General features: G+C 52.2%; 1 protein-coding gene across 1 annotated transcript in view; it reads left to right on the top strand.

Moving 5' to 3' along the window:
- The window catches only part of ASH1L (ASH1 like histone lysine methyltransferase), a gene marked incomplete at its 5' end in the record, with an annotated part of 31,995 nt that extends 26,070 nt beyond the window's left edge, over positions 1-5,925 (top strand). Inside the window, 5 exons of the mRNA XM_089667346.1 lie at positions 1,477-1,649; positions 1,732-1,898; positions 3,092-3,132; positions 3,226-3,506; positions 4,172-5,925. Of these exons, the coding sequence (XP_089523472.1) occupies positions 1,477-1,649; positions 1,732-1,898; positions 3,092-3,132; positions 3,226-3,506; positions 4,172-4,263 (754 nt within the window). The remainder of the gene's footprint in view (positions 1-1,476; positions 1,650-1,731; positions 1,899-3,091; positions 3,133-3,225; positions 3,507-4,171) is intronic.
- Positions 5,926-13,645: the final 7,720 nt, after the last annotated feature.

Genomic DNA, 13,645 nt, shown 5'->3' with positions numbered 1-13,645 from the left:
TGATCCTCTGTGTTCTTCACGGGTTGTGTTGGCGGTTCCCCTGTCTGGTCTGAGCTTCAGTTGATCCTCTGTGTTCTCCACAGGCCATGTTGGCGGTTCCCCTGTCTGGTCTGAGCTTCAGTTGATCCTCTGTGTTCTTCACGGGTTGTGTTGGCGGTTCCCCTGTCTGGTCTGAGCTTCAGTTGATCCTCTGTGTTCTTCACGGGTTGTGTTGGCGGTTCCCCTGTCTGGTCTGAGCTTCAGTTGATCCTCTGTGTTCTCCACAGGCCGTGTTGGCGGTTCCCCTGTCTGGTCTGAGCTTCAGTTGATCCTCTGTGTTCTTCACGGGTTGTGTTGGCGGTTCCCCTGTCTGGTCTGAGCTTCAGTTGATCCTCTGTGTTCTCCACAGGCCATGTTGGCAGTTCCCCTGTCTGGTCTGAGCTTCAGTTGATCCTCTGTGTTCTTCACGGGTTGTGTTGGCGGTTCCCCTGTCTGGTCTGAGCTTCAGTTGATCCTCTGTGTTCTCCACAGGCCATGTTGGCGGTTCCCCTGTCTGGTCTGAGCTTCAGTTGATCCTCTGTGTTCTCCACAGGCCATGTTGGCGGTTCCCTTGTCTGAGCTTCAGTTGATCCTCTGTGTTCTTCACGGGTTGTGTTGGCGGTTCCCCTGTCTGGTCTGAGCTTCAGTTGATCCTCTGTGTTCTCCACAGGCCATGTTGGCGGTTCCCCTGTCTGGTCTGAGCTTCAGTTGATCTTCTGTGTTCTCCACAGGCCGTGTTGGCGGTTCCCTTGTCTGAGCTTCAGTTGATCCTCTGTGTTCTTCACGGGTTGTGTTGGCGGTTCCCCTGTCTGGTCTGAGCTTCAGTTGATCCTCTGTGTTCTCCACAGGCCGTGTTGGCGGTTCCCCTGTCTGGTCTGAGCTTCAGTTGATCCTCTGTGTTCTTCACGGGTTGTGTTGGCGGTTCCCCTGTCTGGTCTGAGCTTCAGTCGAGCCTCAATGTTCTTCACAGGCCGTGTTGGCGTTTCCCCTGTCTGGTTGGAAGTTTGGCCTCATCTGGTTCAGATTTGGGCCCTCAGGCAGCCTCTGGGCTGCAGGCAGTTCCCCCGTCCTTTCTGGACTTGTAAGTCCTTGTTGTCCTCCTCTTGGACTAATTTTGGACATCCAGCCTGGATCTGAATTCCTGCGTCCATCAATGGATGAGAAAGTGCTCAGTGTAAGATTCTTTTCCTGGAGACCATTGAGGGCCACAGATCGCTCCACTCTCATCATGCTGTTGGTAATGCTTCCTACTGAGGCATGCTGGGACGAGGAGGCATTGTCCTGGGGGTGGCCTTCAGTTTTTCAGTGCCCAGTCCTCCTGTAGGTGGCAGTATAACCCGACACTATCTGAACTCTTGTGTCCTTCAGTGGATTCTAAGCAAAAGATTTCACCTGGAGTAAAACCGATGGCTTCCTCCTCCCGATGTCTCCATAATGGATGTTCTTCTTCCTCCACAGGGGCGAACGATTCGCCTTTGGCCACCATTATTTTCGGCCCCATGAGACGCACCATGCGCCATCACGCAAGTTTTACCACAACGAGCTTTTCCGCGTGCCGCTGTATGAGATCATCCCGCTGGAGGCCGTGGTGGGGACATGCTGCGTGCTGGACCTGTATACGTACTGCAAAGGTGAGCGCCACCCCATGGTGAGTCCTTAGATGTGCGGGGTGTCACAGGACATCGTGTGACACCCTCTGTGTCTCCTCCACAGGCCGGCCGAAGGGAGTGAAGGAACAAGACGTTCATATCTGTGACTACCGGCTGGACAAATCAGCGCACTTATTCTACAAAATCCACCGGAATCGCTACCCCGTCTGCACCAAGAACTACGCCTTCGACCACTTCTCCAAGAAGATGGCCCCGAAAAGAGACTTCTCTGTAAGTAGCGTCTTTCCTGTGACACCGGGGGGAGGGTAGAACTCCAGACAAGACATCGGATGGAGCGGGGATGGGGTTTTATGTTGGTCTCGGGGAGTCTTCTCACTTCCTGTCCTGGTGACACCCACACCCCCGTTTCTTGTACGGGTGTCACAGGGACAGGAAGTGATGGTTACAACCTCATACAATGTGACTTCCTGTCCTAGTGACACCCACACCCCCGTTTTTTGTATGGGTGTCACAGGGACAGGAAGTGATGGTTACAATCTCATATAATGTGACTTCCTGTCCTGGTGACACCCACATCCCCCATTTCTTGTACAAGTGTCACAGGGACAGGAAGTGATGGGAAAAGCTTCATACAGTGTGTATTCCTGTCCTGGTGACACCCACACCCCCGTTTCTTGTACAGGTGTCACAGGGACAGGAAATGATAGTTACAACCTCATACAATAAGACTTCCTGTCCTGGTGACACCCACACCCCCATTTCTTGTACAGGTGTCACAGGGACAGGAAGTGATGGGAAAAGCTTCATACAGTGTGTATTCCTGTCCTGGTGACACCCACACCCCCGTTTCTTGTACAGGTGTCACAGGGACAGGAAGTGATGGTTACAACCTCATACAATCTGACTTCCTGTCCTGGTGACACCCACATCCCCCATTTCTTGTACAGGTGTCACAGGGACAGGCAGTGATGGTTACAACCTCATACAATGTAACTTCCTGTCCTGGTGACACCCACACCCCCATTTCTTGTACAGGTGTCACAGGGACAGGAAATGATGGTTACAACCTCATACAATGTGACTTCCTGTCCTGGTGACACCCACACCCCCATTTCTTGTACAGGTGTCACAGGGACAGGAAGTGATGGTTACAACCTCATACAATGTGACTTCCTGTCCTGGTGACACCCACACCCCCATTTCTTGTACAGGTGTCACAGGGACAGGAAGTGATGGTTACAACCTCATACAATGTGACTTCCTGTCCTGGTGACACCCACACCCCCATTTCTTGTACAGGTGTCACAGGGACAGGAAGAGGTAGAAACCAGAAGCTCCACCCGAAATAATGAAAGTTTTGGTTGGAGTTGAACTGCCCAGCAGACCAATCAGCAGCTGAGGGCCCGGGGCGGGGCTGGGGCCACATGACATGCATTGTAAACCTCCTCCATCTTGTTTTGCAGCCTCACTATGTTCCAGACAACTACAAGCGGAACGGCGGCAGGTGAGCGCGCTCTCCTCACTGATCTCCATTCCTGTTCTCCTCCCGCTGGCCCCTCCCTCATTAGACCCCGCCTTGTGTCCCATCTCTCAATAGGTCATCCTGGAAGTCGGAGCGGCCCAAGCCCCCCAGCGCCGATCTCCAGCAGGAGGACCCCTCGCCCCTCATGGAGGATTTAATGGTAAACCATGACGCGGCGGTACAGGAGGACTCGGAGGTGGGCGGCTCCACGCAGCCGGAGGGTGGAGAGAGCGCCGCGGTGGAGAGTGACAGCCCCCCGCCACGCCTCTGCTCCTCCCCCGAGGGACAGCAAGCCAAAAGAGACAAACTGAACGGGATCCTCCTCCGCCTGCTGGACAAACTACCCAGCAAGAACGGTGAGCCCAGCAGCCAATCAGAGGCCACCTCTCACCTGACCCCCCCATCTCATGTGAAGAGCGGCCCGAGCCCCGCCCCCTGACGCATGGCATTGGCTGAGGCTTCACATTAGATGGGGCGTCGGCAGAGCGGCGTTTCCATACAACCCGCACATGTGACTCCGGATGAGGGTTCGAGGCGCCGGGACCCCCTATAGAGCGCGGATCACCCGGTGGGGGGGGGGGGGGAACCTCGGGCCGTTCAGTCACTGGGGCAGACTGAGCTGTCAGAGGACCCCCTGACCCAATCCCCTCCCCCGATCCCTCCTGATATTACAGGATATTACAGGTTTTCATGCCGTCACTCACTGTAACAGTTCCTTCTGTGATTATTCTGGGAATCGTCCCGTGAATGATGTTATCTTTCACATACAAGCGGTGAATCCGTGTTCCCGGGACGGTAGGAGGTCTCTGCCATACGGTAAGTTCATCAACTGGGGGGGGGGGGGTGCAAGGACGGGCGGGGGTTGGGTAGGAATCCCGACATGGATGCTGAATCCTCTCTTTCAGTTGCGGCCTTCACATCTTATTGGCTAGTTCTGCTCAGATGGGCGGTGCCTGTAGGCCGGGTGGGAGGGGCTATGACCTCCTTGGTGTTTCCTGACTCTCCTGCTCTCTCTCCGCAGCCATCGATGTGACGTATCTGCTGGAGGAGGGGCCATGCCGGAAGCTGAGGAGACGCACGCTCAACCTCCCCGAATGCATCTTCAGGAAGTGAGGGCGGGGCCAGTTGTACCCGGAATGTAGAGGAGGCCGCAGGACATCGCTCCGGACCCTCCCAGCGTTCCTCCACCCTGCGGGGGAGGGGGGGGGGGAGGCTCCCTGTCTGCCATAGCACTTACCATCACCCAGAAGGAGCAGAGAACATTCCGGAGCCCATTGTGCACGCGTTGTGGGCGGAGCCCTGCAGGCGCCGTCATGGCCGCTTCCCATGCTGCGCGGTCACTTCTTCCCGTCTCATCGCCAGACGTTTGCGCTGTCCATCCATGATGTTCCGTGCGCCCCCCCCCCCCTTGTCCAGACTTTTACGCACTTTTCCCAGAAACAGCACTTTCCTCTCTGAACAACATGGCGGCCATCCTGGGGAACCGCAGGAAGGGGGATCCCTCCCGATTGGATGGAGGCATATCTGTGCCGCAAACTGGAACCTCAGCATCCGATTGGGCTCCACAGAGCGCCGGGAGGTGAAGGGTGGAAGCTGGACTCCCTCTGAGCGCTCCTTCATGAGGGGGGGGGAGGGTAGGATAGGTGGTAGAGGAAGGCCACCATGGCACCCGGCACTTCTATGGCAGCTCATTAGACGGCCAACCATCCCATCCACCTGTATTTATTTCCCCGAATCGGACAACCGCCAAGAGGCACTTTACTATAGAGAGCGCCCCCGCCTGGACAGAGTCCACACCTCCCTCTAGACGGACCTGCAGGGCCCCCATAACCTCCCAGCGCCCGGGAACAAGGACGTCCCGGCCTCCGAGGTTACAAAACTCAAGCAAAGCCGAAGGATTTTGTTTTGTCGGTTTTAATGTCCTTATAAAAAAAAAGAAAGAAAAAGAAAAAAAGCAAAAGAAAAAAAAAAAAAAGCGATTGTTTATTAACGTGCCAAGTAAGGGGCGTGTATATATACGTACATTATATATATATATACGAGTATATCCGCGTGGGTGTAAAGCAATACTATACATGGGGGGGGGGGCCGCGCCTGGCGTACACAGCTCCGCCTTCTGTCTGTCCCCAGCAGAAGGCTCCGCCCCCTGACGCAGAAAATCCGATTCCTTTCACTAGAAAAGAAGAATATTTTATTAAAAAAAAAAAAAAAAAAGTCAGAGAAGTGTTTCGAATATTTTCTTACCGCTAAGCCGCTGTGGAGTATGAAATACTTTGTACGGCTCGCCCACTTCCACGCCACCGCGAAAACCACCATCATAAAGGGAAATCGATGTATCCGAGGCGGCGGCGGCGGCTCCGACTGACAATCAGGATTCCGAGCGAGCAGCGATATATATATATATATATTCCTCTGTGTGTGTGCCCGTGTTCCGACATTTGGGGTTTTGTTTTGTTTTTTTCTTACCGGTGTAGAAATGTCATTTTCGTTGTTTTCTAATAATAATAATAATGATGATGATGATGATGGAAGCAGAAGGTTTCTCCAGTCTAGAAGCACTACAGAGTGGCGCGCCCGGCCCCGGCGGGTTCCGTCATTTGCTGCTAATTTCTTTCATTTTTACAAAGAGAAGGCGAGACATAACCGTAGTGGATTGTTTTGGTGTTAATCTGTAAATCTCTGTATTCCCCGATTCTAGCGATGGATGTACTCTGCAGTCTCAGCTCCTGAGAATCTAGTATTAAACACAAAAAGTCCTGGTTTTCCTACTCGGCACGCCTCGCTTCTTGTCTGCTCCTTTGTTCTACTGGTTTCCTCACATCTCCCATGTCGCCTGTGTGGGTGTGAGAGTGGTGCCCCCTTCCTGAAATATCCCCCACCGAGTGTGTGTGGTGCCACCTTCCCAAGATATCCCCCACCGAGTATACGTGGTGCCCCCTTCCTGAAATATCCCCCACCAAGTGTGCGAGTGGTGCCCCCTTCCTGAAATATCCCCCACCAAGTGTGCGAGTGGTGCCCCCTTCCCAAGATATCCCCCACCGAGTGTGTTCGGTGCCCCCTTCCCGGAATATCCTCCACCGAGTGTGTGTGGTGCCCCCTTCCCGGAATATCCTCCACCGAGTGTGTGTGGTGCCCCCTTCCCGGAATATCCCCCACCGAGTGTGTGTGGTGCCCCCTTCCCGGAATATCCTCCACCGAGTGTGTGTGGTGCCCCCTTCCCGGAATATCCCCCACCGAGTGTGTGTGGTGCCCCCTTCCCGGAATATCCTCCACCGAGTGTGTGTGGTGCCCCCTTCCCGGAATATCCTCCGAGTGTGTGTGGTGCCCCCTTCCCGGAATATCCTCCACCGAGTGTGTGTGTGGTGCCCCCTTCCCGGAATATCCCCCACCGAGTGTGTGTGGTGCCCCCTTCCCGGAATATCCTCCACCGAGTGTGTGTGGTGCCCCCTTCCCGGAATATCCCCCACCGAGTGTGTGTGGTGCCCCCTTCCCGGAATATCCTCCACCGAGTGTGTGTGTGGTGCCCCCTTCCCGGAATATCCTCCACCGAGTGTGTGTGGTGCCCCCTTCCCGGAATATCCTCCACCGAGTGTCTGCCCCTCCAAGTGCCCGTGTCCCCTCTGACCTGTGTGTTGTACCCCTCGTGTGCCTCCATGAGCTCGGCCTCTATAGATAATGGAGTCCTTCAGTCCTGTCAGGTTTGGCCTCCTTTACATTCCTAGAAAAGATTTTCACGTTTTCTAACCGCAATGCTGTGAAGTCCCGAGATGTCGGTCACCCCTGAAGGGCTGCAGATTCTGTGCGCTCCTCACAGCAGGCTGAGGCACTTCTGAGATCGTTCAGAAGTTATTTTTTTTTTTTTTGTCTGTTGAGGGACACGGTCTCCCCTCCTCCATTCAGCATGCCTGGTGCCCGAGGAGGATGGAGATCTTTTCTTCAGACCATTTTCTTTTTCTTTGATCCTTCTAAGTTTTCTTCAAGATTCCTCATGACATCTCTGCCTGAGCTGTCTGTACATGGCACCTATCCGGATCAGTGGAGGACCCCTGCTGGATTCCTCCTGTCTTTGCAGGGCTCTGCTGGACTCCTCCTGACTTTGGAGGACCCCACTGGACTCCTCCTGACTTTGGAGGACCCCACTGGACTCCTCCTGACTTTGGAGGACCCCACTGGACTCCTGACTTTGGAGGGCTCCGCTGGACTCCTGCCTTTGGAGGACCCCGCTGTACTCCTGACTTTGGAGGACCCCACTGGACTCCTCCTGACTTTGGAGGGCTCCGCTGGACTCCTGCCTTTGGAGGACCCCGCTGTACTCCTCCTGACTTTGGAGAGCTCTGCTGGACTCCTCCTGACTTTGGAGGACCCCGCTGGACATGAGATTGGGGGTTAGCCTGGAGGTCACCTTCAGGCACTGGGTTCCTTGTTGTGTTTTGCAGTCCCTAATCTGGTGAGAAGTCAACCGCAGACCGACTTTCACGTCCAGAGCCGATGCCGTTGCCTTTGTGCTCACCATGCCTCTAAAGACTCACTCTGAAGTAGGCCGATCAGGCTGAGCACCGGGGGCAGCTTGCTAATTCTACCACCGGGCACCTTCGAATTTCCTGATTTTGTCTGTTTTACCACGGAAGGGGATGATACTGAGGGACTGAGCGATGATGTCATCTGCTGGGTGCAGTGTTTCTCACCACCATCCACCTGCTGCTCCTTCACTGCAAAAGAGCCTTACGGAACTCCAATGTTTCATCCATTCTTACTGCCCACCTACAATGACCTTTGTCACCTCTGGCCTTCAGACGTCCATTCTTACTGCCGACCTACGATGACCTTTGTCACCTCTGGCCTTCAGACGTCCATTCTTACCGCCCACCTACAATGACCTTGGTCACCTCTGGCCTTCAGACCCTCATTGGCTACCAACTGGCTGGGTTTGTGAATAACTGAACCCTGAGAAGGTTGCATCCACTAGACATGGCCGCAACAGGTCTACCAAGACACAGTGGGGACAGTTCCTGCTGCAATGGGTGACCCCAGATCATGCTGGGGGGGTTTCTTGGTGGGGGGGGTTTCAGCACCCATATTCTCATTTTTGTTCAGCACTCCTCATTTTTATGCAATTATTTTGATACTCATGATTGACTGGTTTTAATTATGACCTCATGGAGGGCACATTGTATTGATGTCAGATTGATAGAAACAATGTTCTTATGTTCTCTCTACTCCTGATGAAGGGGACACTTAGACCCCTGAAATGCATTGGCTAATTCTCGAATTGTAGCCCTGAACCTTTGATGGAATAAAGTTGGATCTGGACCTCTTAGGAGTGGTGTGGCGCTTCAATTTCAACTCTTCCATCACATTACAAGCCAGGAAGACATTGGAGATCCTCTGGGGAGTAGAAGCCGCCTGTCCAGGAACCGGATCATTTGCACCATCATTAATACCTGAAGATGACCGTACCAGTGGAGAGTACCTGCAGGTCCAGCGCCGGCTTTCCACTTTCTTCAACGGAAGAGCCCTGAGACATTTACCTTTGGAGGATGGTGACATCTAGAACCCATCTAGAACCCTGCTACGGTATTGATGATAGAGTCTACTTAATTGAAGTCCCCCTTAGCTCTGTCGGGTGAGTGGCCTACCTTTTTTTTAGGGGCCTCTACTGCCGTCACCCAGGACACTCAATGTCTCGCAGGTACTGACCTCAGGGACCTAGTCCTGGGACAAGGTAAGGCAAAACAGGCAAAGTGTTCCCTATGGGCAGCCCTGCTGAACATGTTCCTGTCTTTCCCAGCAGAGTCAATCTCTGATCCCTGCAGCCTCAGGAGATCCAGGGCCACCAGTTATCACGGTCTCAGAGGAGTTGTGAGCTGGATTTCTGCTGCCATTTTTTTTTAAATTATATGCTGAAGTGAGACCTTCTGAAGTATGATGGACGAGCACATACTTGTGTGAGCAGAAGAGATGGCTCAGAGGTAAGTACTCTGGCTGCTGAGCTCAGTGCTGTGAGTTCAAATCCCTGAGCCTTCATCTCCTGGTGACTCCAAACAGTTCACCTCACCAGGCATCTCTGGCCTAGGACCAAGGGTGCCCTACATGGTGGTGCTCCTGAGGCTGCTGTCCCAGTCAGTGACCCTGAGGACTTCCAGGTGGAAGGTGAAGGCTCAAGCCAAAGGGGCCACTGGAGTTGAGTTGTTCAGCCAAAAAGTTGGTAGCAGGTTTTACAAAATTTCTTTTAAATTCAATAAATTGACAGTTTTAACTGTCCTTTCTCTAGCTCACCATTTCATGTGATTCTAGTGAGAATCACCAGGTGGAACTTTCTGCACTGCATACTACAAGGCAGCCTGTCTTGTCCAACCTCCTGTGATGCCTTTTGTTGGTCACCACTGCCGGGGACACCAGAGGCAAGGTGACTTGTCCATCCACAGTCACCAGGAGCCAACTCAGGGATTCGAACTCTCAGCCCCAACATACCATCATGGCTCTTGTTGTGGGTGATGAGTCCTCTGAGCCATCTCCTCCTCACACAGAGTAATGTGCTCACCCTCCTATTTCTCCAGGACAAGGACTGAAGGAATTGTAAAGAGCTAAAGGAAGGGTTTGAACCCTCAACACTTTGTTACCAGCCAGGTGATTTACCACTGTGCCATTTCCTTCACGTAGATCATGTGAATGTCCTTCTGTTTCTTCAGGACATGGACTGGTGGAATTATAAAGTGGTAAAGCAAAGGCTTGAACCCACAGAGCCTGCTTACTGTCCAGAGCACTTACCTTCCAGCCATCTGTTCCTAATGGAGGCTTTGATGTGTTGATCCTCCTAGTTCTTCAGAACACAGATTGGAGGAAACCTCAAAGGAAAGGCTTGAACTCATCTTTCTAATCACTTAGCTCTCAGAGATTTGCTGCTTTTCTCCTCATTTCTCCAGGACAAGGTCTGGCAAACTTTTAAAGCAGTAAAGGAATGGTTTGAACCGGGAGTACCTTTCTCACCAGCTGGAGCACTTACCTCTCAGCCATCAGTTTCTATCATAGATTGGTGTCCTATTTCTCCAGAACATGGATTGGTGGAATTATAAAGCAGCAAAGGAACAATTCATGGTCGCTGTACCGCCTCAGTATCTGGAGCACTTACCTCCCACCTGCTCCTCGCAGGGTATGTGTGTCTCCAGGACAAGGACTGGTGGAATTACAAAGAGGTAAAGGAAAGATTTGAACTCACAACCTCCTGCTCACCATCCCAAAGACTTACCTCTCAGCCATTGCCTCCATTGGGTGTCCATCACTGACTCTCTTGGCTCTGAATTTCTCTTGGTGTGAAAACAGCGATATGGGGAATTGAACCCGTGACTAGAAATCTCCAACCGTCTCCATTAACCTGCTGAGCCACCCAAGGTGAGCGCCCGGAGCTAAAAAAAAAAAAACCTAAATCCCGTTCAGGCGATGAGGTCACAGGACAGGAAGCTTCTTCTCAGCTCTGATCTTCAGGAACAAATTCACAGATTGATCCCCACCATACAGTTGATGGGAATGCCGGGAGATCTTCAGGTCTGTGGAGAACCATCTCTGAGCCGGGGAATTGTTTATAATACAGAGATGAGTACTGATTGGAGGAGATGGCGCCCCTGGGGGTCGGGATGGGGGATGTGTTGGACTCTATTATAGAAGGAATCGCCTTTCTCAGGGTGGCCCATTCTCCGGTTCTCATTCCTTTATATCGGGGGTAATATTTCCACGTCTCCCAGAACAGGAAGCAGAAGGAAGGTGTGTGCTGGTTCTCCCGATAAATGCACATATTGTCCACCACACCATGGATCATCCAATGTCATCCTTTTATTGCAGAAAGATCACATCTCAAAGAACCAAGTGCAATGTTTCTGAGCCATGCAGGACCCCTTCATCAGACATGGATGGTTCAAGTGCTGGGATCTCCTGCAGTCTGGGATCCGGGTGTAATAAAGATGGCAAGGGGTGGGCTTGAACCCACGGTACCTGCTTAGCCTCCAGAGCACCTACCTCTCAGCCATTTCCCCCTTCGGCAGGGTGCTGTGCTCATCTAATATTTCTCTAGGACAACGAATAGAGGAATAAGAACGCATCAAAGGACTGGTATGACCTCATGGAGACTGCCCACCTTCTGCAGCACGTACTACCTTTCACCGATTTCGGTACATTGTGCTCTGGACTGGGATTGGTGGGATTATAAAGAGGTAAAGGAATGGTTTGAACTCGTTGTGCCATTGCAGCATCCAGAGAATTTACTCCAAAGCCAACTACTACTTACGTAGCATGGGGTGCTTATCCTTCTCCAGGACTGGGACTGGTGGACTTCTAAAGCAGTAAAGAAATGGTTTGAACTCACAGAGCCGGCCCACCAGCTAGATGACATCACTCAGTCAATTGCTACTTATGAGGCATGTGGCCTGCATGTCCTCATTTCACCAGGAAACAGATTGGTGGAGATGGGTGCTGAGGGAGGGGCTTGAACTCAAACAACCCTCACTTACTGCTCAGCCATTGGCTCCTCATGTGGAGAAATTTGCTCATCCTCTTACCTCTCCAGGACAGGGACTGGCAGGTAAAGGAATGGTTTGATCTCACAGTACCTTCTCACCATCCATCAGCTCCTCTCACAGAGTATGGCGTGGTCTTCCTCCTATTTCTCCAGGACAAAAACTGATGGAATTTTGAGGGGGCAAAGGAATGGTTTGAACTCACAGCACCTCCTCACCATCTGGAGCACTTACCTCCCAGCCATCTCCTCCACACAGGAGGCCAGGCAGTTATCCAATGCTTGGTGTAAAAACAGCAATGGGGGGGGGAGTTGAACCCATGACTAGAAATCACCATGATTCCCCTTTAATCTGCTTGATGGGTTCGCATGTCACTAAAAATGAAATGTCAAGGTGATGAGGTCACAGGTCAGGGCAGGTGACCCCACCAATCTTCTCTGTAGTTCATTCTTGAACAAAATAATTCACAGATGTGTGATGTTGGAGAGGTGTGCTGGGAGATCTTCAGGTCTGTGGGGAACCATCTCCATGTCGGGAAAATGTAGTAGAGATGAGTTCTGATTGGAGGAGATGGAGCCCTGGGTGTCGGGACAGGTGAGGTGTTGCATGTTCATATGACTCTAATATAAAAGGAATCACCTTTCTTAGGTGCCACGTTCCTGTTATATCCAACTCATAGTGTGTGGTGACACCTTCCAGACATATCTTCCAAGTGTGAGATACCCCCTTCCCTCAATATCCTCCCATGAGTATCTGCTCTCCGTATCCTGAGAAAACCTTCAGCAAGTATTTGTAGTGCCCCTTTCTCACCGTATCCGCTACTGATCATGTGGTGCCCCTTTCCTAAGATATCCTGAGTATGTGTGGTGGCCTCTTCCCTCAATATCCTCCATCGAGTATACAAGGTGCCCCCTTCCCAGGATATCCTCCACCAAGTGTGATCTCTGTATCCCAAGATATCCTCCACCGAGTACTGTATGTACAGTGTCTCCTTCCCTCAATATCCTCCATCGAGTATACAAGGTGCCCCCTTCCCAGGATATCCACCGAGTACTGTATGTACAGTGCCCCCTTCCCAAGATGTCCTCCATCAAGTATACAAGGCGCCCCCTTCCCAGGATATCCACCGAGTACTGTATGTACAGTGCCCCCTTCCCAAGATTTCCTCCATCAAGTAAACAAGGTGCCCCCTTCCCAGGATATCCACCGAGTACTGTATGTACAGTGCCCCCTTCCCAAGATGTCCTCCATCAAGTATACAAGGCGCCCCCTTCCCAGGATATCCACCGAGTACTGTATGTACGGTGTATCCTCCACCTCCACCGAGTACTGTATGTATGGTGTCTCCTTCCTGAGATACCCTCCACCGAGTACTGTATGTACGGTGTCCCCTTCCTGAGATGACCTCTACTGAGTACTATATGTACGGTGTCCCCTTCCTGAGATACCCTCCACCGAGTACTGTATGTACGGTGTCCCCTTCCTGAGATATCCTCCGAGTATTGTATGTACGGTGTCTCCTTCCTGAGATATCCTCCAAGTATTGTATGTACGGTGTCTCCTTCCTGAGATGTCCTCCATCGAGTACTGTATGTACGGTGTCCCCTTCCTGAGATGACCTTCACCGAGTACTGTATGTACGGTGTCCCCTTCCTGAGATGACCTTCACCGAGTACTGTATGTACGGTGTCTCCTTCCTGAGATGTCCTCCACCGAGTACTGTATGTACGGCGTCTCCTTCCTGAGATGTCCTCCACCGAGTACTGTATGTACGGCGCCTCCTTCCTGAGATGTCCTCCACCGAGTACTGTATGTACGGTGTCCCCTTCCTGAGATGACCTTTACCGAGTACTGTATGTACGGTGTCCCCTTCCCGAGATGTCCTCCACCAAATACTGTATGTACAGTGTCCCCTTTCCGAGATGTCCTCCACCGAGTACTGTATGTACGGTGTCCCCTTCCTGAGATACCCTTCACTGAGTACTGTA

The sequence above is a fragment of the Staurois parvus genome, unplaced genomic scaffold, assembly GCF_062004578.1.
Source record: "Staurois parvus isolate SC_StPar_1 unplaced genomic scaffold, SC_StPar_1.0 ptg003200l, whole genome shotgun sequence".
Taxonomy (NCBI): Eukaryota; Metazoa; Chordata; class Amphibia; order Anura; family Ranidae; genus Staurois; species Staurois parvus.
Note: the sequence above shows the minus strand (reverse complement) of the source record. Positions and strands in the feature narration are given on the sequence as shown.